Consider the following 25,132-nt stretch of genomic DNA (forward strand, 5'->3'; position numbering starts at 1 on the left):
GAAAATAGGAGTTTGTGAAAGTAATCTTTGGATTTTGCTATTTTTTTAAAATTGAAATAACCGTATTATTCTATTACCAATCAAAAGGGACGCTCGTTAAACCTCCAATAGTTACAAGAGAACAATTTTATGAGGAGCTTAGTTTTTATGAGATTGACGGACTAATAGATGAAAGACATATTGAAGATTTAATATTTTTAAAGCACAATCTCCATTAGTGTAAGGATGTTTCACTTTTGCAACTTTCCGTGCTATAACAAAACTTGCTTTGTTGCTATAACATGCTATAACAAAACTTGCTCTGTGGTAACATCTGACTGTTTGTTAAAAGGTAATAAATTTTTTTGATCGTTAATTATTGTTTTGATTAATTCAATTTTATTTTTTCTGTAATTTAAATGTAACGAATACTCCATAGTTACATAGTGGCATTTAACCTGCCTTGTTATGAGCAAGTTCTGTATTGCAAACAAAGAAATTGGTTTATTTTCTTTTTCAATAAATGAAAAATTTTCTTTCCAATCTCAATAACATTTTCCTCCTTCGCAATTAACTTTTCTTTTCTTGTTGATGTTACGAAATGAGGCTTTACCCATTAGGAAACAATCAGTTCTTCTATAAAGAAAATTTAATACGAAAAGAGCCGCAATGACATTCCAAGAGCCGCAATTTGATCATCCCTGTATTCATCATCTACAGTATCAAATTGACTTCCGTATTTAATAGATTTGGATAAGTTAAATTAGATTGGTTAGATAATTTCCGATTGGTCAGTTCTTTGAACAAATGAATCGCTAACTTCAAAAAGGCCACAAATCCTGATTTTACAGGTGAGACAAAAAAACTGTTTTTGATATATACATAACTTTTTTAAATGTATTTTGTTGCAAGTGTAGAACACTTTTTTTTAAATATAGAGACACAATCCCTTTTTGCATTAAATGAGATTTAAAAAAAGTTTAATTCTTGAAAAGTGCTTTATTATTACAACACTATTGAAATACTATGAATAAATGAAGTTCTTAAATAGCACTGATGCTTCAGTGCTATTTAAGAACTTCATTTATACAGTTGGTTGATCTTCTTGAATGGATACAGTAGTTACAATCAGGATTTGTGGACTTGTTGCCTTTTTGCAGTTAGCGATTCAAGTATTCTTATTTATAAATCACGCTATCAACTACGTTCCCTCTTCCGAACATTAGACGGTAGAATTTTTAATAACAAACTCTCTAATTTTAATAATTTATTACACTTAAGCGCGTTAAATGTTCTTTAACGTTATTAATTAATATATTTATTAAATAGTTTTAGTATATTAAAGTTAAAATAGAGAATTAAAATTAAAATAGAGTTGTATGAGTTATAAAAAATTTAGCCCAAATATTTGGCATATTTTCCAGGATTTGTAGACTTTCTGTAAAAGTATTCAAATTTTCAAAAATATGCTAAAGTATGCAGCTGTTCTATTTTATAATCATTTTCTATAAGAAACGTCTGAAATTAAAATTAGGGAGGGACTAGGTTGGGCTCTTTTTTATGTTTTCCTTGATTATTCATTCTTGCAAAGGTTTTCATTGTTTTGGCATATTCAGAAACAGTTGGTATTTTAACTCACTGAACGATGGCAATTTATAGTCTCGCTTTTGATACATCAACCAAGACAATATCTTGAAAACCTTTTCATTCAAATTAAGTTCTAAAATACTATCTAGTTTTAGTTTATTGCAAATAATTACAAATGATTTTTAGAAAGATTATTTTTGAAAAGAGGAGGTACAAATTTTGAAAAGCTACAAAATATTTTGATCTTTCTTCAATCTCTTGATAAACATTGTAAGATCGGTTTCTACAATCTCTTTTTAACATTATGAGATGGTTTCTACAATCTCTTTATAAGCAATCTCTTGAAAAAGGCTGCTTCAATTCTTTAATTTATAAAGAATATAGGAACAGCAGATCATTTCCACAATTTCATGTGTAGTCAACATCTAAAATATATTTACGCAAAATAATTTATTTCGCTGTTTCAAATTCAATAACCTATAGTAAAAATAACTAATAGTATTCTGGTTTTAGCTTTAACTAATTCATTAGACCAATATTTATATTGAAAAGGGTTTCCTCAAATATCTCTCTTGCTTTCATTCCAAATAAGTTACTAAAGTATATTTTTAGTAACTACGTCATCGGGTAAAAAAGATGATTTTACAAAAAAACAAAAAAAAACAAATAATTAAAATGTTTTTTCAAAATATAAAAAAAAAGGGGGAATCCCCAAATCAAGATATTTATTTGAAATGACATATAAATAGGTGTATCCTCTTAATCATTAGTTTTTTTTTAAAAAAGAATGATATAAAAAAAAAAGAAAAAAAAAAAAAGAAAAAAAAAAAGTATTTTCTTTTTTTCTCTTTCTCTCTCTGCTCTCTCTTTCCTTCATTTTCTCTCTTTCACATTGTTTTAAATCGATCATTTTATAGATTATCTCTGATTAAAATTAAGAAGACTTATAGGCTGCATTATTAATAATTAAATTGTACGAAAATTTTTTCGTGTTTTAAATTCTTTTGTATTAGTCAATAATATGCTATTAGAAAGACAAGAAAAAAGCGAACCAGACTTTAAATGTAGAAAAATATACAGAGAATAAGATTCTTCTTTCAATATAGAAGAATAAAAAAAATCTGGAGTGATCATGATGAAGATCTGACTTTTTTTTTACTAAAAAAAACCATTTAAAAATATTAGTTATTTAATTATGCTTGTGCGGTGCTCTTCAGTAACAGGTATGACGTCGACACCGCCTCTTATTCCTTATTTAAAAAATCCTTCAGGATCAAGACGTTCAAGCGTAAAGCAGTTGAATAAAATTGATCTGTATCAGTGTAGCACAGCTCTGCACCTGCACGCACTGCAATTAGGAAGCTTAATACTCAACGAAAGAAGAGTGAGAATATCAGTTCGCGGAATAATATTTGAAACGTTTGAAAGTACGCTTGGAACTTACCCCAACACCTTACTTGGAAATATCTCAAAAAGAAATGAATTTTTTGATAACAATCTAGGTTTATATGTGTTTGATAGATGCGTTCATTCGTTCGATGCCGTATTATTCTATTACCAATCAAAAGGGACGCTCGCTAAACCTCCAATAGTTACAAGAGAACAATTTTATGAGGAGCTTAGTTTTTATGAGATTGACGGACTAATAGATGAAAGACATATTGAAGATTTAATATTTTTAAAGCAAAACAACAAAAAAAAAGGAGAATTGCCAGATGGGAACTATCGTTCAAGCATCTGGAAATACGTCAACTATTTTAATGATTCTATTTTTCAAATTGTTTATACAAACGTGAACTTAGCTGTAACAGTGCTATCAATTATAGCTTACTGCTTGGAAACCGTGCCCTCGTTAAAAAATAATACAGCTTGGATACATATCGAAATTATTACTGGAATACTATTCAGCTTTGAATTTGTATTTACGACGTATTCATCTCCGAATCTCAAGGAACTTAGATGTTCATTAAACATAATCATGGATTTTATGTCGATTATCTTCACTGTACTGCACGTCACTTTCTATTTCTCAGCATTCAGTAATAAGTTTGTGATAGCAATACAGTTTTTTAGGGTCATTCGAATTTTTAAGCTGACAAAGTTTAGTGTTGCATTGAGGCTGTTTATTTACACTGTGTACAAATGCAGTCAGAGTTTACAGGTGTTTTTTATATCAGTTGGAACGTTTTGTTTTGTAAATGCAGCTTTAATGTTTTTGATTGAAAACGAATTCAATCATGAAAAAAACGAGTTTCACAGCATTTTGGATTCAATGTGGTATAGTGTGATTACTGCAACTGCCGTTGGATATGGGGATGTCGTGCCAACAACATCGTTAGGAAAGCTGTTTGGATCATTTGTAGCTATCTCTGGAATCATTGTATTTTGTTTACAACAACCTGTGCTTGTGAATCATTTTATTTCAATCTACTATCTGCCAGAAGTAATGTCAAAAGTGGACACCCTGAGAAAAAGAGCAATCATTCAAATGAGACACACTCTTTTAGGAGAGGCTTAGCTTCTCCAAAAATTAAAAAATTTCTTTAAAGGTTATTAAACAAAAGTATAGCAAGAGTATTTTTTAAAATCAGTTTAATTTTTATTGAATTGGATAGTTTTGTTTAAGATTTGACTTGTAATAATTCATTTTAGTTTTAATTGACTGTTCTCTTTTTAATATTTTTATTTTTCCATACCAAAGGATAAGATAAAGGAACAAATGTCTAATTAAAAATTTATTAAAATCGCATATCACGTGATTTTTCTCTTGAGAATCACAAAAAATTGCAGAAACGAAATCAGAAAATTATTCTGTGGAGTTACTTCCAAAAATAAAGAAGCAAATATTGGCTTATTACTACTGTATGCGCTGACAATATTTTGTAGACGGGGGACTGGTCCGGGACACAAGAAACTGTCTGAGTATTTGTTGTTTTTTTTCTCCGCAGATGTTGCTATGCGATTTACGTTTATAATTGATTTTATTATTACATCAGAAAAAGAATAAAAAAACTATAACAGATACTTAATGAATTATTTTTTTAGTTAATATTTCTTGTTAAATAAAACGAATGTTAGGACTTAAAAAACCCACTGGATAACATCTATTAGTTGTTCACCATCTAAAAATATGCGTTTCGTTTTTTAGCAAAACTGGTTTTAAATTCAAACGCAGTTTTACGTTTTTATCGGAATTACGTACGGAAAAATTTAGCTGTCTCAACGATTGGTTAATAAGATAGCCTTCAATAAATCCCAAATAAATTATTTTAAAAAATTGTAAAGTTTTAAAAAATGAACCATTTAATGCAACTTTTTCATCATCTTTATTAATCATTATCTTTTGGATCTGCTTTCTGAAAATACTTTACGCAAATTCACACCATCTAAAGAATTATCATAAGGTAATTCTGCCTTTTGTGAGCTCTCCTATTATATGTTGAATTGGTTTCGAATTTCAGTCAAAAATTCATTCTGTTAACAAGCATCTGTATATTTCTCTTATCTATTGTATCCTCCGTCAGGAAAAACTTAATCGGAGGGCTAAATGGGCTCGCCCGGGCTCCCAGCCTTTTGAAGTGGCCCGTGAAAATATTCTTTACTTCTTTTTACAGATTGTACATACTCCTTGTGTAAAATGCAGAAAGAAAAGTTTGGATAAATATTTTATCGATTAAACTTAAATCAAGAGCATAAGTGTAAAGTAACAGATTGAAAATGCATAAAATAACTGATTGAAAATAAAATTGTTTCAATAACAAAATAATATACACACAAGTATAATACTCTTTTAAATTGTGAGACATTTGGCCGAACAAAAATGAAATTATTACAATTACAAAATGAAATGCACACGTGCGAAATTATTCTAGTGCTCTGTAAAACTAGCAAGGTACTGACTGCTGTCTAATATTGCTGCCTAATGTGAATAAAGAGTTCACATTAGGAAGTTTGGGCGTTAACGTCGCGAAGGCTATTGTCTAATGTGAATCATTTTAGTAAATTTTTGTCTATTTCAAAAATATTAACTGAAATTAATTTTTTTGAAAAATGTATTTTTCTTTGTATCAAAATCATTTTCATAAATATTAAAGTAGCGTCTGTAGCTACGTAAGTTACATTAGATATTGAGCTAAACTTAGTGCAGATTTGCCTTATAATTATGATTTTTAAAATAATCTAAAAATGTTGGATATTTTAAGTAGAATGCTGAAATATTATATCTCTTCAGAAAATTTCATTGTACTAGCGCTATCAGTACGATCTGTGTTCTTCAAATCTTTATGCATCGATGAGTCTGATTTACAAAACTAGTTTTAACAATACATGCATATTTTATCAACCACTTTAAAATCAATTCGTTTACCAAGAAAGAGTATTTACAGCAACTTCCACCAACAGAGTTTCTAATAACAGAGCTTCCACCAACAGAGCTGGTATTCTGTAGTTTTATCTGACTCAGTTGATTATGAAAATTTCTTATGAAAAATTTTATTGCTTTTTCCCTTTTTGAGTACTTATCTTGTAAATCAAAAAATTATTACCCGCAATGGAAATTACTAATGAAATTTTTTAAGTTTAGCGTTTTAAGTATCACTTAATTAATCCAAACTATTTTTCAATTTAAACCCGATTACCCAGTTATTTTGCGCAACTTGGATTTGTGTGCATGCGTCCAAATATGAAAGCATTTGCTTTTTGAAAAATAAAGTCATTTTCATTTTATTGATCTTTATTATTTATAAATAAGTTCAGCTATGAGAAGTTTTTTTAAAATTGTCTTCAATTAGAACCCTTTTTCCGTCGGTGTGTAGGGTCCCTCGATAATAATCAGCGTGTATAATAATAGGATTAAATGTGGACCTAAGATCTGTCACTTATAATAACTGAGTACTAAACCAAACAAACACGGAAAAAACTTCATTAAATACCAGTATATTCTTTCTCAGACTATTCTCCCGCAGACCCGTCCATTGCCCTGATTCTCATTCTGGCAAAGGGACCACCAAGACTTGTTGATTACTATGTGTTTTTTTGTAAATAGATAAATTTATCCAACTTTGCTAATGGGAAAAAAAATATTTATAAACTTATTCTTAGCCACACGCAAAAAAACAAATAACAAAAAATTTTGTCCGAAATTCCGTTAGGGGGTAGCGACCGAAAAACTGCTCCCTACCCCCACATTCTTGTAGCGGTCCCTGGAGTTAATTCTTAAGGTCTTTAACATTTTTTTTTTTGTGTATCTTACATTAGCCTTAGCCATTTTTTTTCTTTTTCTTTTTTAATCTAGAAATTTGATTATTTTAACCCAGTTTTAGTTTTTATTTTAACCCAGTTTTTATTTTTATTGGCGGGAGTATGTTTAAAAATAACACTTATGTTCGCGAGTAAACGAAATTACGCCAGTTTATAATCGCAAACGAGAAAAGTCTTAACTTTCCATAAATTGATTAAATGAATTAAAATTTTCGTATAAACGTCATTATTTGATTTATAATTTACGTTCGTACTCTAATTAACGAAATCAGTTGTAAGATTTAATTGTAATAATATGTCTCTTACGTTCGTTACAAATACGCCATTAATAATTTATGTTAGAATTTATAACTAATGATGTGGGGCTTTTTATAAATGGTGTTTTTGATAGTCGTACTCGATCTGTTCTTGTAAATTTTTAAAGAGTTTTTAAAGTCGTCCTTTCAAAAGTATTCTTTATTTGTATTGTAGAGTATATTAAATTCATTAGGATATTGAAAATACAATTTCGTATCTGACGTTAACGAATCGTAAATAGCGATTAGAATACAAATAACAAAAAATAAATCTTATTTTCTATTTGTATTTTAATCGTTACTTACGATTGGTTCACGTCAATTACGAAATTTGATTGTAATCAAATTAGATATCACGAAGTTTTATTTTATATGGTCTTATATTTTTTAGCTTTATTAAAATCCGCGAAAAGGGAATGTTCCAACCAACCTTCTTATCAACCTCTGAAATGATCGGTAGCAAATTTTTAACTCTTCTAAAAATTTATTCTAAATTCCAAATTCAACTATACAAATATTGAAAACTCTGGTGTCATCATGTCAAGCGATTGCTTCCTAAGGTCAACGAGAGTAATTAGGTCTAGGCCAAGTACAAGGTATAAGAGCCTTAGAAAAAATAAATTACCCTTGGACCCCAGTCAGGAAACAACTAAGACGATACGACATGAACCTAGTTAAGACAGTCAAATGACAAGTTGTGATTGTTGTTAGATGAGTCGTGTATAAACTAGTTTATGATTTTTTACATATTTTAAAATTCTTTGGACGTTAAAGTTCTAAATATTTTTACAACAATCTCAATAAAAATCAAACAATTTTAATGTATAAAATATTTTATAATTGTAGTTTTTATATATGTGTATAATATTCTTTAATAGAACGTTAGTAACAAATGGCTTTGTAGAACAATGTGTTCGATAGTAGTTATTGTAAGAATTGTCAGTTACAAAGTTTTAAATCAATTAAACAGGGAAAGAATCATGATAACTTCATTGATGGTTCTCGTAATTAACGAGGGCTAGGCGGTTGTGGGGGGCCCTAATGTTTAAAGGGGCCCCAAAAAAAAAAACCAATTGTGTTGTTAATACAACTTTTTTTTAAAATAATTTCTTGTAAAAATTTTATTCAATTTTAAAAATGTACTTTTTTCAGAAACAGAGAAACAGGTTGTAAAAACTTCCTGCAGTTTTTCTTTAGTTAAAAGGGTTAAAAATCATACATTATAAAACTGTACTTAATGATGCCTCTTTCTTTCACAGAAATCATACATTATAAAAGCTGTACTTAATGATGCCTCTTTCTTTCACAGAAATCATACATTATAAAAGCTGTACTTAATGATGCCTCTTTCTTTCACAGAAATCATACATTATAAAAGCTGTACTTAATGATGCCTCTTTCTTTCACAGATATCATACATTATAAAAGCTGTACTTAATGATGCCTCTTTCTTTCATAGAAATCATACATTATAAAAGCTGTACTTAATGATGCCTCTTTCTTTCACAGAAATCATACATTATAAAAGCTGTACTTAATGATGCCTCTTTCTTTCACAGAAATCATACATTATAAAAGCTGTACTTAATGATGCCTCTTTTTTTCACAGAAATCATACATTATAAAAGCTGTACTTAATGATGCCTCTTTCTTTCACAGAAATCATACATTATAAAAGCTGTACTTAATGATGCCTCTTTCTTTCACAGAAGTCGACTTAGTGGACCATTTTTCCCCATATTTCCCTACAGTGTCTGACTTATCCTTAACACTAACTGTTAACTTCTCCTACTTCATTTGTCTTTCATCTCTTAACATTAGCTTTAAACCTTCCATCTACTTTACAAATCAACATCTTTATTTCTCTCCTCTAATAACGAACAATTTATAAATCCTCTAAATTGTCATTTGCCAGCCTAAAAAATATACATGTTCAAAGTTTCTCAAAACCACTTGATAAACATCTAACTTTATAAAACTCTTGTTAATGTGCATCATAAAACAATATGATACACGTAGTAGACTTAAATATACTTTTAACATATTTTCTTTTAACTTATTGTATTTATTATTCTAAATCCAGTAGAAAAAAGGGTGGTATTAAGTTATGTTATTCTTTTATTTTGACGAAGAAAACATTCTTACCTTATTGCTAAACTCCTTATGTGATGCTTCGTAGCTAGTCTATGCTTTCCTCTCAGATTTACTCAAATTAACATTTTGCTCCAGGAAACCAGGATTCTAAAAAGGAGACACCGAAACGCACAGTTAGAACCATCTTCAACACAGACTAATCTAGAAACATGTTGAAAAATAAACTATAAAAGGAAACATGGTTTCTATATTTTTAGGTGAAAAAGAGAATTTTAATCTTAAGATTGACATTTTTTAATTTGTTTTAAATCTCACTTTTTAATGTACACTTAGGTGAAACTAAATAAAGTAAACTGAACTGCTTTTCACTTAAGAGGGTCAGAAACATTCTTAGTGGCCTTTTAGCGTAGAGATTATGGAGGTTAAGGTAATTTTGGATGATACGCTTCTAAGAGGAAGTTTGTTCCTCTCTAAGGTATTTCTAACCAGAAATGTGTCTTTTGGATTGTAATTTGGAACTCGTTTTTTCGTTTCAGCAGTTAGAGTCCTTTATCTTTTTCTAGTTTTCATAGTTGGGCAACTTAAAAGAAATCTATAAATTTTAAAATGTAAAGCTCTTCTGCGTACTTTTGCGGCAGTTCCTAAAAAGCTGGCAACTAATCAAACATGGTCGAAAAAAAACGAAGAAAGAAATATTTACTTCCAGTCCATGTAGGAACGGCTTACCTTATGTTAAGAAAAAAAAGACTGATGGAGTATCACGAACAAATGAGAGTTGAAGTCAGATAAAAGAAGAAGATCGATAAGATTAAGCCGCATAAAGTAAGCATGTGAAAGCTGCTGGAAAGACAATAATTCACCGAACTATAGCAAAACAGAGCATGTGAAAAAAAAGGGGAATAATGCTCCTTGTTGATGAGGAATTAGTCATAGAATAAGAAATACTAAAAAATGTTCTAAGGAAAGCTAAAAAATGGCTGCAAAGTGTCTCTTAGGAACAATGGTTTACGAGAGCTGCGGTGAAGAACATAGAACTGTCCTTGATGATGAAATTTAAATGCGGTGGCTGTTGAATAGCTCTGTATTGTGTACATAATGTTAATGAAGTAGTATATTGTTATCTAAAACCTGTTTAAAATCAAGTACGGAAACAAGAAATTGTCACATGACTCTTATCGCAACATATTTAAAACTAATTTTAACATTTCTTTTAAATACCCTAGGACTGACACTTGTTCTAAATGTGATGAGTTTAAAATTAAAATCGAAGCAATAAAAATTGAACTATCGTTTAATTCAGAATGTAAAAAGCTTAAACAACAATTAGATGAAATAGAACCACAGAAAGACAAACACCACAAAGATCTAGAAACCTTTTATTTTAGAAAACGAAATGCATGGTTTAAAACACTAAGGGAACAAAGATTTGACTCGATTGCTTTTGACTTCCAAAAAAATTTCAATTTGCCAAACCAAAGACTTTTACTACAGAAGAAAATTGGCATTTTATTCATTTAATATTCACGTGCTTTCAAGTAATGACGTTTTTTTGCATTGTTATGATGAAACTATTGCTAGAAAAGGGGGCTGATGAGGTAATTTTAATGTTATATGATTTTTTTTTAATGAAAAATTTAGACATAGAAATTTGATCTGTAGAGCTATTTTGTAATTCATGTGCCGGCTAAAACAAAAACTAAATATTAATTCGTTTTATGGATTTTCTTATTCATGAAAAAAAAAAGGTTTGACTTCATCAAAGTTATGTTTCCAGAAAGTGGACATTCTTATATGGAATGTGATAAAGATATGGGGTTAATTAATGGCAAAACACCCACATGTATTCCATCAGATTGGATTAAAACATTCAGAAATGCTCGTAAAAGATCCACTGCATTTCAAGTTGTAGAATTGATGCAAGATATGAAAAAAAATATAACTGATTTTTTAAGACCATTTTATAAGAGCAAGTATCTGATTCCAACACGTCCCCTTTGTGAAATTTGTTTAAGAGGAGACTCAACTGGCATTATATTTCATATAATGCCAGTTCAGTTTCCTCTCAACTGGCATTACATAAAATATAATGAGTCCACGTGATTCGTGGAATGGATTATTGTTAAAAACAAATTTAAAAAATAATACGAAGAATACTGTAAAAGGTGAGATCCCGATTTTATATCATGCAAAACTTTGTATCTCCGTGGCGAAGTACAGAAACCTACAAGTATTAAAAAGTTCATATCCAATACAGAATTTTACGATTCTCTGCCTTACAATCAGGAGCTTGACGAGACGTTTCATGAAAATATTGATTCTAAAGATGAAGAATAAATAGACGCCTTTTTTCATTTGTAGTTTTTTTTTGTTAATGTTTTTCTTGTAAGATCTTTAAAAGCTAATTTTTTTTTCCTTTCTCTGTATTTAAACTAAAACAGTTTCTAAAATTAATAATCACAAGATATAGAAATATTGATATTAAGATAGAAATTGAGAATGCACATAGATATTATTTTTTTGGTTACATTGTATTTACATAAAAATTTAAAGCTCCTTTATTATTAGGAAAGACTCCCTGCAATAAATACCGAAAGACTCCCTGCAATAAGTACCTGTTTGTACATACAGTTTTGTGATATCTGTATGGGCAAAGTTTTAAACCTTAGAATTAAAAAGAAAAATTGCATTTTGTCATCAAAAACAAAAATGTATTTTTGATTTATACTGGCCCCAAGACTTTTTATTAGATTTCAGTGGCGAAATCGGTTGATAAAATAAGCTCCTGGCTGATTATATTTATAAGCTAATATAAAACAATTAATAATTTAACTTTTTATTTGGTCTAAAAACTAAAAAAGACGTTATACTGGGGAAAAAATCTCGAAATGAAAAAATGTGAACCTGCCGTTCCTTCCCGTGGAGTCTTCAATTGATATTGAATTGTTGACAATTTTGGTTACGACTGATGAAGCTTTTCTAAAAAGATTCAAAGAGTGCAGATACATTCATCGAAGCGACAACTTTAGGAACGTGCACTTCCGTTTGGGAAGTGCAAGTTTCGTTCAAAGGGTTTCCCTAGAGATCTTATTTTAGTAAACAAATGGAAGTTAAATGGATTTTTCCAAATTAACCGGAGATCTCTTAATTGACCGGCAATTTTGATTCTGAGGCTGTTTTTTTTTCTAGTGTATTTAACAGGGAATCTTACTGAGATCTTCTGACAGGTTTTAAATTAAACACAATCATCTTATGGAAAAAAAATCGAATGCTGTTAATAAATTTATGTAAGCTACACACCTAAACTTTATTTATTGCTAATAGTAAAAATGGCACTGAATCTAACGAAATACTTTTACACTAAATCTGGCAATGGTGCAAAATTTCATATTCATGGTATATTATTTGATATGGATGGCACATTAACAGTTCCAGTTCTTGATTTTAAAGTCTTAAAGAGAAGACTATGTATTCCAGAAGATTCAGACGTTCTTGACTTTGCAACAAATTCAAAAGAGGTCGATAAGCCAGCTATTTTTAGGATTATAAAAGAATTTGAAATGGAAGGATCCAGAAACTTAAAGCTTCAACCAAATATTCACACTGTTTTCAATTTTTTGAAAAGAGAAAACATTAAAATAGCTTTAATTACTAGAAATGCCAGACATAGTGTTGATCTTTTTATTAAAAAATTTATAGATGAAGATAAAAGTGGAACATTTATGGTGGAAGAAGATCTATTTTCACATGTGATTGTTTGTATATTAAATAAACGTATATTATTTTTTAAGTTATAAAAATAAGCTTCCATATTGTTGTGATTATATTTAGCTTTAACAGCTCTATATAGCTACAATATCAATAGGTATTAACTCGAGATTTCATTCCATACAAACCTCACCCTGCATCAGCTCTTCATGTTTGTAAGCAGTGGAATTGTGCAGCAGAAAATGTGTTGTTTGTAGGTGATGGAATTGATGATATGCAATGTGGGAAGGCTGCTGGAGCAGGTATTTATGTTAAAACTATAAAACCATACTTAAAAAGTGGTTAAAAAAAGTCTTTTTTTTTTCAAGTAAATTTGTTTTTTAAGTTCCTTTTAATATAAGTAAAAAAAAGGAAAATGTTTTTTAAGTTTAAATGGCTAACTAATACATAATTAGTTTCTACTGATTTGAATGCTTACAGACAATTTTAGCAATGATACCTCATTTAGGTTAAGAATAAGAATGGCAATAACACATCCTAAATTGGTGTTTTCTTACTTAGTGAACCACAAAAAAAATATTTGAATGAAAAAAGTTTCCAAGAATTTTAAAAGTTTTTTTTGTTTTTATAAGATTGAAAGATATATTTGTTGTAACAAAGTCCTGTAAATTTGTCATTTCACAAGTAGTAAAAGTTTAAGCTGTAGTAAAGGCTGAACTGAGAAATAATATAAGGAAATTTATGTTGCAATTCTTGTAACAGTTTATCAGATAAAAAAACCTTTTGCAATTCTAAAATTGAGACCAGTAAATGGAGAGCAGATAACACAGTCAAGATTTACAACCATACAGGTTATAAAAATGCTGCCTTTGCTAAGTTGAAGAAGTTAAAGATGTATTCAAGAAGTTTGTTTGGCATGGTATTTGGGCCAAATAAAGAACTATTTTGTTAGTTTTAAGAATCCTGGCTACAAATAAAGTGGATTACAATTTTTGTAAAGATAGTTTTCTAAATTTGGATTTGGACAAGTTTAGTAAAATAAATCTTGTTTGCAAATGCACTAGACAGATTTAAAAGATATCTTCTACAAGAAGATTACAGAAAATGTCTTGAAATCACACTGACTTTCCTAGAACAATGTCCTACAAGAGGTGTCAGGTTACAAGTTCCTGGCACAGTACATCATGCCAGATTGATATCAAAGTTATTGTACATGCTGAAATATACATGTTTCAATCTGAATTTAAACTAAATAGCATGAAAACAGTATTTACCCAGAGTTCAGTTTATTTGTTATGCTGATTTATGTAAAGGCCTGAATTATTTGTCCAAATAGATATAATGTTCCAAGCAGCAATCTGAATTTCATTAGAGCCATTAACAATAAAAGATTCTACTAATAAGGGTTTATCCAAGGCTTATTACCTGCACAATTGGCTGTTATTTATGGTACCGAAGTGAAAAACTCAGAAAGCAGAGATTAAACTAAAATTACAAAACAACTAAGCAAGGCAAGGTTGCTTAGTAATACATACAGTTTGTGAAACATTGTATTTTAGGAGCTATGAAAAAAAAAGTGTTTAACTTAAAAGAATTAAAGAAAAATGAAAAAAAAAAACTATGTTGTCATTAACATTATAAATAATATGCTATTGTCATAATTTTATTTGTGATTTTTTTATTTAAAGGGCCACGAAGAAACAAAAGCCTTTGAGTTTAAGATTTGATTTTTTTAAACCACTCTAATATATATTTATAGAAATATTCATACATACATACATACATACATACATACATACATACATACATACATACATACATACATACATACATACATACATACATACATACATACATACATACATACATACATACATACATACATTCATACATACATACATACATACATACATACATACATACATACATGCATGCATGCATGCATGCATGCATGCATGCATACATGCATACATACATACATACATAACTTTTTCTTTTTTTTTTTTAGTAACAGTGTTGCTGAATAACAAATCAAATCAAGCAGCACAAAAACTATCAAATTTCAATGTTGATAATTTAGGAGAACTTTTATCTATAATCCAGTCAAACTTTGTAATTGGATAATGTTAAACTGTGTAATGTATTTTAGTATAATTTTTAGTTTAAATGTGTTATAAATGTAAGCTACGATCGTTATGTCTTTTTGAAAAAACGCTCAAGAAGTTCAAATTTGAATACATTTAAAAAGATGTTCCCTTATTCGGTAAAGATTCATATTTTAATGAGAAGCTGGCAATATTTTATTTTTAAATCTTTATTTTTAAAATGTGTATTATTCAAAGTAGATTTTTTCTAAAAAATATATATGAAAAGGAATATAAGAAAGGAGTAGTGACTAATTACTTTTGATTTTGGAAAGAGGTGATCATGTTTCTAAATATGTTCCAGATATATCGATATTATCGAGGCAAAAAGTTTCATTTTTACTCTGCTTCATTTTTAAGGTAAACAAAGACCTGCTTTATTCTTGTTGTTTTTCATTTTAACAATTTTAATTTCATCAATTTTGACTTTTTTACGTCATATGAAAGCAAATGTCAAATTTTGAATCTTCTAGGGCCACCAAACAAAAATACATCAATAAAAAAAAATTGAAACTAGGTTTTCGTAAAAAGTCAGCTACACTTAGAAATTAATGTTTAATGTACAATAGTTATGGTTTTCGTTAATACTTGGCTTCTGGTAGGTCCCTTCTAACTCTCCAACATTAATCTGCTAGCAATCCTGGACTCCATTTCCTTTGACAGCGCTTCTCCATTAAGGATATGTCCTGATAAAACCTCTCGACTTGTTCGTCAGTCACAGCGCCCAAATCCGGCAAGGACAGAAATCCAGACGAGAGTTTAGCATATGTATTCTTAAGGACATATTTCACCCCAAAGCTTTATATTATAAAGTTCATTTATTAAGTCTGTGTAATATACTGCTTTATGGTCTCCTAAAATACTTTGGACAACATTCACAAAGGATTTTCAGACGAGTTTTCCTGATCATTCAGTTTTCTTCAAAGCTTTTATCCTTTATCAGTTTCCTGTATTTGTGAACCTGCAAATATTCTCTCTTTTTTCATCTATTTTTTTCCTTACTGAGTTTAGGGAATTTCTCTTCCAGATACAAAAATCCACTGCCATTTTTAGACAGCTTTTACATTTTTTTTTTAAAAAAAATGTCATCAGGGTTCACTAAAATATCATTATTAACATTTTTATGGTCTGGAGTAAGTGATTCACTCTTGGGTTTTTGTCTCTGCTATCCCATTCGCAAATGAAAAAGCAAAATTATGTATAACTAAGCTGTAGTGTAAGAGCTTTAAAACAAGTCATAATCAATAATTTTTATTTCATAATTTTCACACGTTTTTAAGTAACTTATTGCATCAACAAGCTTAAGAATAGATTTTTACAATATTTTTGTTTATTGGTCAAGGTTTGCTCCATCGGAATACTTCATTGTTGGATCAATGGATCATTAAGTAAAATAGATCAAGTTATTGAAAATCTTTTCAGTATCTGATGATAAATTTTCAAAAAATCATTACTGAAAAACTCATGACAAAGTTCCAAAATACAGCGTCTTTAGAACAAAATTTTATTCATTTCATCCGTTATGTTAACACTCATTTAGTCAAATAGTGTGTTAAAAATATTTTGCTTTCGAATCTAACATTCTTTTTCACGTGCTCTGGAACTTCCTCAATCAGTCCCGTCGATGGATTGGGCTGGCGGGGATTTCGCCTTGGTCCTCTGCTGGGTGAGAAACACCAGTTGGAGTAATTAAAAAGACTTGTTAATTTTTTTTTTTTGTGCGTAGATAAAATATTAAAATTTATATAAGTTCTTGTAATAGGAAAAAAAGCATAATGGTTTCACGCATGATATCTTCAAAACTATCATGTGTGAGGAGGAAGAAGAGGAGGAAGGTGGGGAAGGAAAGCGGTTGAAATACTTCACCCTTTGCAGCCCTTTCTGGGCTTTAGGGAACCACCAGAGTAAGTTACCGCGGATCTCCTTCCTCTTCTCAATGGGGCTGGTCTCAAACGGTTGATGACTGATGAACGTTTAAAGATATTCGTATGCTCAGAATTTATCAAGGCTTGTCACTGGCCGTTTTAATCAGTTAGATGAGCGTGGCAATCAGGAAACAACTGTATTTAGCAATAATTACGCAAGGCATGGTAGAATAAAGAAAAGGAAACTACTGAAAAAATTAAGCTCTCTTTAATGTTTTTTTTTTAATCACAAAAAACCCCCAAATTCTATTATTAGTCTGTAGAAACCAATCCTTTTTAACGCAACAAGAATTATTTAGTAAATTTTTAAACTTTCAGCGAAAAGGTTTATTAGTCTGCATTTAGTTACACAAAACGGTTTCTTATTTTTCACTTCTTTTTTCTCGGAAAAGTCAAAGAATTCTGCGAAAACGCAGAGTTTTCTAAATCGGGTTCTATTTTAATTCTCGTTGTATTAACTAAATCACTTTTGACTTCCGTAGATTCTGTCAAACTCGTCGGAATGTCATTTGCATTACCTAAATAAATCTTTTCAATCTCAACAACGAAAGAAATTAAACAATAACTAATCATTACAGGCACATATAAATGACAGTAAAGCGCTTACCATTATTTTCAAGCTTTACAGTGTTGGCCTGTAAATAAAGAGGAAACAGACACTAAATTCAAATGTAATAAAAAGCAAAAAATAGCGTAAGTACTTATAACAAATAGGTCTCGCTCATTCCTAAACCAAAAAAGAACAACAAAAAGAAGCATTAAAAATACTTTTCTTACTTTAACCAATCTAGGAGGATACTTTTCAACAAGATCAGACAACAATATATCAACTCGCTGCCGCTGAAAAACTGAGCCCGTTTTAGCGCTTTTGTTAACAACGTTTGCTTTCGTTTTCGATTCTTCTAAAAATATAAGAAATTCGATGAACTTTATTCTTCAATTCATAAAATGACAAAAAATGTTTAATGCAATAGAGCATGGAATACAACCCTAAAATTAAAAAAGAACATGGAACCGTTGAAACCATTTTGTGTTAACAGGCAATGCAGATGACGTCATAAAATAACAAATTTTTGTTAAAAGCTAAACCTCATCGGCTTTGTAAGATTAAGATGCTTACCGGTAAACTGCCACCAGTAACCCTTAGACGGGTTATAGCGTGCATATGAACGAGCTAAAGAGTAATATTCAAATATGATCTTTTAAAATCACAAATAGTGTCTCACCGCATGACTAAATAAAACATTTGATGATGTGCAGTCCTGGGAAATCATAATCGATTGTCTTCTTCTTTTTCTTTATAACCAAAAGATGATAATCACATAATTAGATGATGTAATGTAACAATGAAATGTGATGATGCAGATTGTATGACATAATGGATGATGAAAGGATGAAAGAATGACACGTGCATGAGAGTATTGCTGTTACGTAATACAGATGGTGTAAAAGGAACGTGCATGCAGAACGTGACGGATTGTGTGTTCGTAGCACCCGTCACAAACAAGGAAAATTGAACCTAAAGGTTAAGGAATGGTTAATCCAAATTGCATCATCACATTACATCATTAAATTCCATCATCTTATTAGGTCATAATTATTATTTTATTCTTTATAAGAAAAAGAAGAGAAAAATCAATTATGATTTCCCAGGATAACACATCACATTCTGCAACATTTTTATTATCATTACAAGACGCAACAGTGTAACCACAGTGCACCAACCAACATACCGTCATTACGTCAATAAAATACATCATCACATAAGATATATCAACTTAACAACTCTATGTAAAAATGTTACTTAAAATAATTCACCTTCAGCAAATGCAGACTGCAGCTTGTTAACAGATGACAACTATAAGGGAAAGAAAATCTCAACAATTTGTTTCAATTTGTCATTTGTGTCAATTTGTTTCACACAAATAAATTTTTTAACTTTTCCATCCACGTCATTCCATTTATGCAAATACACGCAACTAAAATTTTTTTGGTTTATCCAATGTGCGCATCTCTTTACCTGCCAGGGGTTACTACATGAATGGTTATTTTGAATGAAGGTTGCAATAAAATACTTTTTTCTCCAATAATGTATTGAAGGCTTAGAGGACACTGGTATATTACTCACCAACTTTGAATTGATAAGAGAGCCAATATCTGGAGCTTGATAGACCACACCAGCCAGGATGTAATAAAAGGCCTGAGGTGTTACTGATAAAGAAAAACAACCCTTAAAAACATAAAAAATAACACACAAAAAATATTAAAGCAAATAAAATAATTTTAATGACTACAAATAGTAAATCCACAGTTTTTTTTTTTCATTTCAAGAAAGATTAAACATATAGAACACTGAGAATCTTTAAAACAGCAGACAAATGCAAGCTTTTAATCTAAAAAATTGATGTCAACAAAATAACATAACATGTTTTAGAGCTTTAAAATAATTTATGGTTTTCTTTGATTTTCCTCTTCAAACAAGTTTCCTGATAATGAAAAAGCCTTTATTGCCCTTTTTTTTAGGCAAATTATTTTTAGGGAGCAGAAAAAAACCTTTTCCTAAACTTTTCACTTAAACCTAAGCGTAGCAAAGCATGAAAAGAAAATTATTAGACCTAACTAGTGTCAGAATGTAGAGCACTCGTTTTAAGTGGATGCTTTTCAGCAGAAAGCAAGCAAAGTTAAAAAGATAGTCATAAGTAAAAAGCAAAAAGATTACAATTGTAATATTAAAACCAGTTATAAACCTTGTGTTTGTGAGTACCTCATCTGTTTTCTTATGATATAAAGTATAGGATCCTGTGCATGTATTAGCTGGTACTCTATACCAGACATGAACCTATAGGAAATAAAATTGTTAGACAAAATTTAAAGAAAAACCAAAATTTTAAATAAAATTCACTGTAAATAACGTAAACTGTTATTTTTGAAATTAGAAAACAGAGCATCACTTAATGTATTAATTATATTGATAACTAGTTATTTTTATTATCACATAAACAGATAATAAAAAAATCTAATTATAACTTTTTAACACAACAAGTTCATACCTTTATAAGCTCATACCTTTATAGCTAAAATTATGCAATCAAATAATAATAGTCATAATAATCTTATTAAATCTAATTTAACAGCAATTAAAAAAATGTGAGAGCTGATACCCAGACATCAGATTTTTCTTTCGTTCTTGGAGGAGAGATTTTTCCACTTATAGAGTTACTGAGATACAGACGCTGAATTTAAGGTTTTATTGTTGTCAGCTCATTGTAAATAATTTTGTTTGCATGCATGATATTACTTGATACTGTAGTACTTTTTAGTATAAGAAAGCAGAGCATAAAATTAAAACTTTATCATTGATAAACAGAATTATTCAAAAATAAATATGCTTTCAACACTTCCTACTTAAGCACAAATATCTGAAAAAACGTTATAAATTGCCTAAAAGTTTCTCTTAATAAGCTTCATTTAGATAAAAGCATACATGAAACAAATTTAAAATGTCCTTTATCATATCTAGAATCATTATATGTATACAGGTTGAAATGGATGAACATAAACATTTTCTTAAAATCTTTTTTTTTTTGTACTTGTATTAGAAATGGTATGGAGTTGCACAATAATTCTGAGTCCTGATTTTAAATTGGCTGTTTTCTCTTTTTTCAAATGTTCTTTTAACTAGTTCAAATACTTAAATTGTACTTTTGCAACAAATGAGTGAGGTGTAAAATGATCCATTTTTTAAATAACCAGCTCAAAAAAATCTTCTAGTGGTTCACTTCTTGTTATCATTTCACTTCTTGTTATCATAAATCAGGAACCTTAAGTCTCTGGTCACCAAAATTTGATACACTTAAATCTCTTCACTCTTTCAGCTGGTAGGTGTCAAGACATTTTATTTGGCATAGAACAATCCATACCAAATAAAATGTGAGAAATTGAAATTATTTTACTACTGAATGTAAGTAAAATTAAGTTTTATATTAAAAGTATAAGGTAGTTTTTCTTAATGCTTAAAACAATTTTTTTTTTAATTATTGTTTTTTTTATACATACATTAAAGAATGACAGATTAGAAGCAAGAATATTGCTTACTGCAGAATGAGTAATTGCATTAGCAATCAAAAGTAAGTATTAAAAGTTAAGTTAACAATAAAACAAAAACACTACAAAACACAATATAAAACTATAGGTTAGGGTAGTCCTTAATTTTCAAAGTTTGATTTTTGTACAGGGCACCCTTGAATTTTGTTTATATGCATGCATAAAAAATTCACAAAAAAAATCAGCTAAATCTGAAAACATTTAGAGGTCCCTACCACATATATAATAGTTAAGTATCATGTGGGGTTCCGTGGCTGCATGTCACTAGTTGTTATGCTGGTGAACTCTTTCACTGCACACTATACCGCCTGCATAATTTATCAATATGATGTTACTTATTTATTGTTAAATTATCCAGAATGCATTTCACCAGCTGTCAGCCATTTGTAATCAGACACTGACAGACACTCAATATAACAATAATATTTGATGAATCTGACTTAGTGACTACTGACTCTCTCAGGGAAACTTCCGTAACAACTGACCTAGTGGATACTGGATCAAAAGTGAGTGTTTTCTTTGTTTATTTTTGCTTAAATATTAATTTGCCATATTTGATTTAATAATGAATTATTATAAAACAGACAGAATGACCGATCCGCTGTGCTAAATCCATTTTAAATTGTTAATTAATATCAATTGCCTGAGTGCCATAGTATCGAACTTGACTTTTCATTTATGCACATAATTGTGTATTTTATTTATTGGTTTTAGACCTTGTCAGAGTTTTGATATGTCATTGTTGTTTATTTATATTGCATAACATAAATTTTGTCAGTTAGTTTTCTGAGCTCTATAAGTTTTTGTTAGAAATTACATATAATTTGAATAATTAAATTGGATGGTAACAAATAAAATTTATTATTTTAAGGGAGATGGCCAATGCTTGTTGTAGGACTTCGAAACCAACTACAAGACGAGAAACTGAGTTGTGGCTAATAGGCCAAATGTCTGAAATTCTCAGCTCTACAAAGTTACCCTCAAAGAAGGAAGTCATGGTACTTTTCTTCTATTACAAAGAGGCCACCAAACAGACCGTTCGTGAAGCATCACATTCAACAACTAATGACATTCTTGAAGTGTGGGCTAAAGCCCGCATCCCGACACGGTTGAAGAAACACGTTGTTGAAAAAGTTGAATGTCTGTTCCATGAAAATTACAAACTGAAGAAAAATAAGGAAAATAAAGCAAAGCGCTCTGAAAGTCTACTGAAGAAGGAAGAAGAATGGAAGGATGGCTTAGAGAGTCTTTTTGACATTGCTCATGCGGACGCCATGAAGATGATTAGCATGCAGGAGGACAGGGAGTTCCTGTTAGCTCAGCGTGAGGCGGGACGACGTGGTAAAATGGGAAGTGTTGACAAAGCCATGGCCAAAAGAGAAAGAGATGTTCACAGTAGAGAAAAAAACTTCAAGAGAAGAAAAGAGAGAGAAGAACAGGACAGAGTGGCCAGAGAGGAGAAAGCTATTCTTCAGAATTGCTTTCTCCAGCACTGCAGCACCTTGGTTCTCCAGCACTGCAGCACCTTGGTCATGACCCAGCAGAGTTTAATATCAATCGATCGTCCATTCAAAGAGAAAGGATGAAATGTAGGCAGAGAATGGCAGAGAACTTGAAAGCAGAATTCAAGCCAACAGTTCCACTAACAATACACTGGGATGGGAAATTGCTGGAAGATATCAGTAGCAAAAAAATTGTGGACCGGCTCCCAATCCTCGTGTCTGGACTAGGAGTTGACCAACTTCTTTGTGTACCGAAGCTGCCATCTGGAACTGGAGAAGCTGCAGCAACAGCTGTTTATAATGTAACTGTAGCGTGGGGCATAGCTGATAAAGTCAAGTGCGTGTGCTTCGACACTACTTCCATCAATAGTGGTCCAAGAAATGGTGCTTGCATCCTACTGGAGCAGAAGTTTGACAAAGATTTGCTCTGGTTTGCTTACCGTCATCACACTTTAGAAATAGTCTTAGAGGCAACGGTTACTCTTTCTCTTGGCCCTTCAAAGGGTCCAGACATTATGATTTTTAAAAAGTTTCAAAGCAGTTGGGAAATCATTGACCGGTCAAACTTTCAGGCATCTAGTTTGTATGACATCGTGCACAGTGCCGTTTCTAGTGTTGCAAATGAAATTATTGCATTTGCTGAAAACCAACTGCAACAGTTTCAGCCTCGTGATGCTAGAGCTGACAATAATGTTTCTGGGAGGCGTTCCATCTCAAGGATGCTCATTCAAAGCTCCGGCAGGACTGCATTGAGCCAGATGGATGGCCAAGGCTATTTATTCATTGAAAATATGGATGCTGAGAAGCCAGTTCAAGATGACAAAGAAAGAAGAGAAGGGAATAGCAGACGTGTGTCTTTTCACAGTGACTCTGTATGTCAAGGCCTGGTTTAGAGCGCCGTCAGCACCATCTTCGCCTTGTGTTGATCTCAAGCTTATCAAGGAGATCGACAAATACAAGGCACAGAATCAAGCAGTCTCTCAGATCGCAATGAAGAAAAGTTTAGAACATTTGTGGTACTTGTCAGAAGAACTGATTGCATTGGCTTTCTTTGATGACGAAGTCTCCGATGACACTAAACGTCTGATGGTCAGTGCCCTGCAAGCACCGGGTGCAGAATATCCTTTGAAAAGGATAACTGTTGATCCTACGCTGGTGAGCTCCAAGAACTTGGAAGACTATGTCACCGAGAGCAGTCGTAGATTCTTCACCATCACTGGTCTACCGTCAACTTTCCTCAACAAAGATGTGAAGCTCTGGTCTGCAGATGCTGACTATCAGTTGGCGAAGAACACTGTCAGTAGTATGGGAGTTGTGAATGACATAGCAGAACGTGGAGTTGCCTTAATGGACGAATACAACAAGCTGCACACAAACGATGAGGAGCAGAAACAGTGCCTTCTCTTAATTGTAAAGAAGTACCGCCAGCGATTTCCTGATCGAGCGAAGAATACCCTGGCAATGGACTAACTAGATGGTTTTTGTCACTTTGACAGTCTCAACACAGAAGGACAATAATAATTACAATATGTAACACTGTAACAGTTGTTTAAATGTGCTTCAATAAAGCAATGTTGTGCTCTGTGATCATATTTGTCCTAATCATTCATATTGTAGAATGCTGAGCATATGAGCCTTCTGTGGGCACTTTTATAGATATAAACTCTGCGGTAGAGACCCCTAAAATGTTTTTTTTTCAAATAAAATTTTCAGTACAATTATTTTTTCATAAACGTCAACCATAGAAGGGGGTGCCCCGTCAGAAAACTGAAGAAAATTTTTTTTGTAATGAATAAGGACCACCCTACTATAGGTTGGACATAATTTAAAAAACTGATCAAATTTTTATCATTGGTAAACAACTATGGTAATTTTTCTTTAAAGATTTCTTTTAATTTTAAGTAAAAGCAAAAAGTAAAAGCTTTCCTTTAAGTTAAGCATTTTTGTAGAACAGAAGTCTATCATTGTTAATGAAACTTATAAAACTTACTGTAATTGGGAAGGATCAAGACGTTGCATTTTTATGTGCTCATTGTTGCATGTTTTATCATAAAATGTGTTACTACGCTGACAAAAATAATCCAATACATTTTCTGAATTTAAGATGGGCATCCAAGCACTGTCATGCCAAGATATTGCAAACTTGTTGTCAGTTGAACATGCAGCCATAATAAAATTATCTTTTTATAAAACTAAATTAAAAAAAATCTGAATCAAAGAACTTAACATTGAACCAAAAAAAATTGAATAATGATGAAGGGCAAACTTGTATAAGCTGGTAGAATAAAAAATGAGCCCCTAACAGAACTAAACAAAACATAACCATTTAAATGAAACCTTTGAGAAGTATTTAATAAATTATGTTTTTTACAAACACATTTTCTTTACAAACTACTATAAGATTACAAAATTACACGCATATATATATACACACACACAATAGTTTCATAAAATATATATTGTAGTTACATAAAACATATATTATGCTTACATAAAAATACTCTTATATATAAATAGAAACACCTTATTATGTTAAA

General features: G+C 30.8%; 3 protein-coding genes and 1 pseudogene across 3 annotated transcripts; 3 read left to right on the top strand and 1 right to left on the bottom strand.

Annotated features, from left to right (window-relative positions):
* Positions 1 to 225: 225 nt before the first annotated feature.
* LOC145183760 (potassium voltage-gated channel subfamily A member 1-like) lies at positions 226 to 4,590 on the top strand. Its single transcript, XM_090085116.1, has 2 exons — positions 226 to 331; positions 2,838 to 4,590. The coding sequence occupies exons 1-2, from the start codon at positions 226 to 228 to the stop codon at positions 4,082 to 4,084; spliced, it is 1,353 nt and encodes a 450-aa protein (XP_089941242.1). The 3' UTR covers positions 4,085 to 4,590.
* A 6,356-nt stretch (positions 4,591 to 10,946) lies between these two features.
* Positions 10,947 to 11,549, top strand: LOC149889437 (uncharacterized; annotated as a pseudogene).
* A 560-nt stretch (positions 11,550 to 12,109) lies between these two features.
* LOC145183595 (uncharacterized) lies at positions 12,110 to 17,186 on the top strand. Its single transcript, XM_080058995.2, has 3 exons — positions 12,110 to 12,961; positions 13,078 to 13,222; positions 14,929 to 17,186. The coding sequence occupies exons 1-3, from the start codon at positions 12,542 to 12,544 to the stop codon at positions 15,042 to 15,044; spliced, it is 681 nt and encodes a 226-aa protein (XP_079915121.2). The 5' UTR covers positions 12,110 to 12,541; the 3' UTR covers positions 15,045 to 17,186.
* LOC145183479 (mediator of RNA polymerase II transcription subunit 6-like) lies at positions 17,179 to 24,823 on the bottom strand. Its single transcript, XM_090083712.1, has 8 exons — positions 24,586 to 24,823; positions 19,737 to 19,828; positions 19,118 to 19,200; positions 18,808 to 18,847; positions 18,110 to 18,163; positions 17,767 to 17,891; positions 17,597 to 17,624; positions 17,179 to 17,507 (listed from the first exon to the last, which is right to left on the bottom strand). Exons 1-8 carry the CDS (start codon positions 24,762 to 24,764, stop codon positions 17,359 to 17,361), a joined length of 750 nt encoding a protein of 249 aa, XP_089939838.1. The 5' UTR covers positions 24,765 to 24,823; the 3' UTR covers positions 17,179 to 17,358.
* Between the last annotated feature and the right edge of the window lie 309 nt (positions 24,824 to 25,132).

The sequence above is a fragment of the Hydra viridissima genome, unplaced genomic scaffold (assembly GCF_058129835.1).
Source record: "Hydra viridissima isolate aposymbiotic clone 2 unplaced genomic scaffold, HvirCarnegie_v1 scaffold_4, whole genome shotgun sequence".
NCBI classification, from domain to species: Eukaryota; Metazoa; Cnidaria; class Hydrozoa; order Anthoathecata; family Hydridae; genus Hydra; species Hydra viridissima.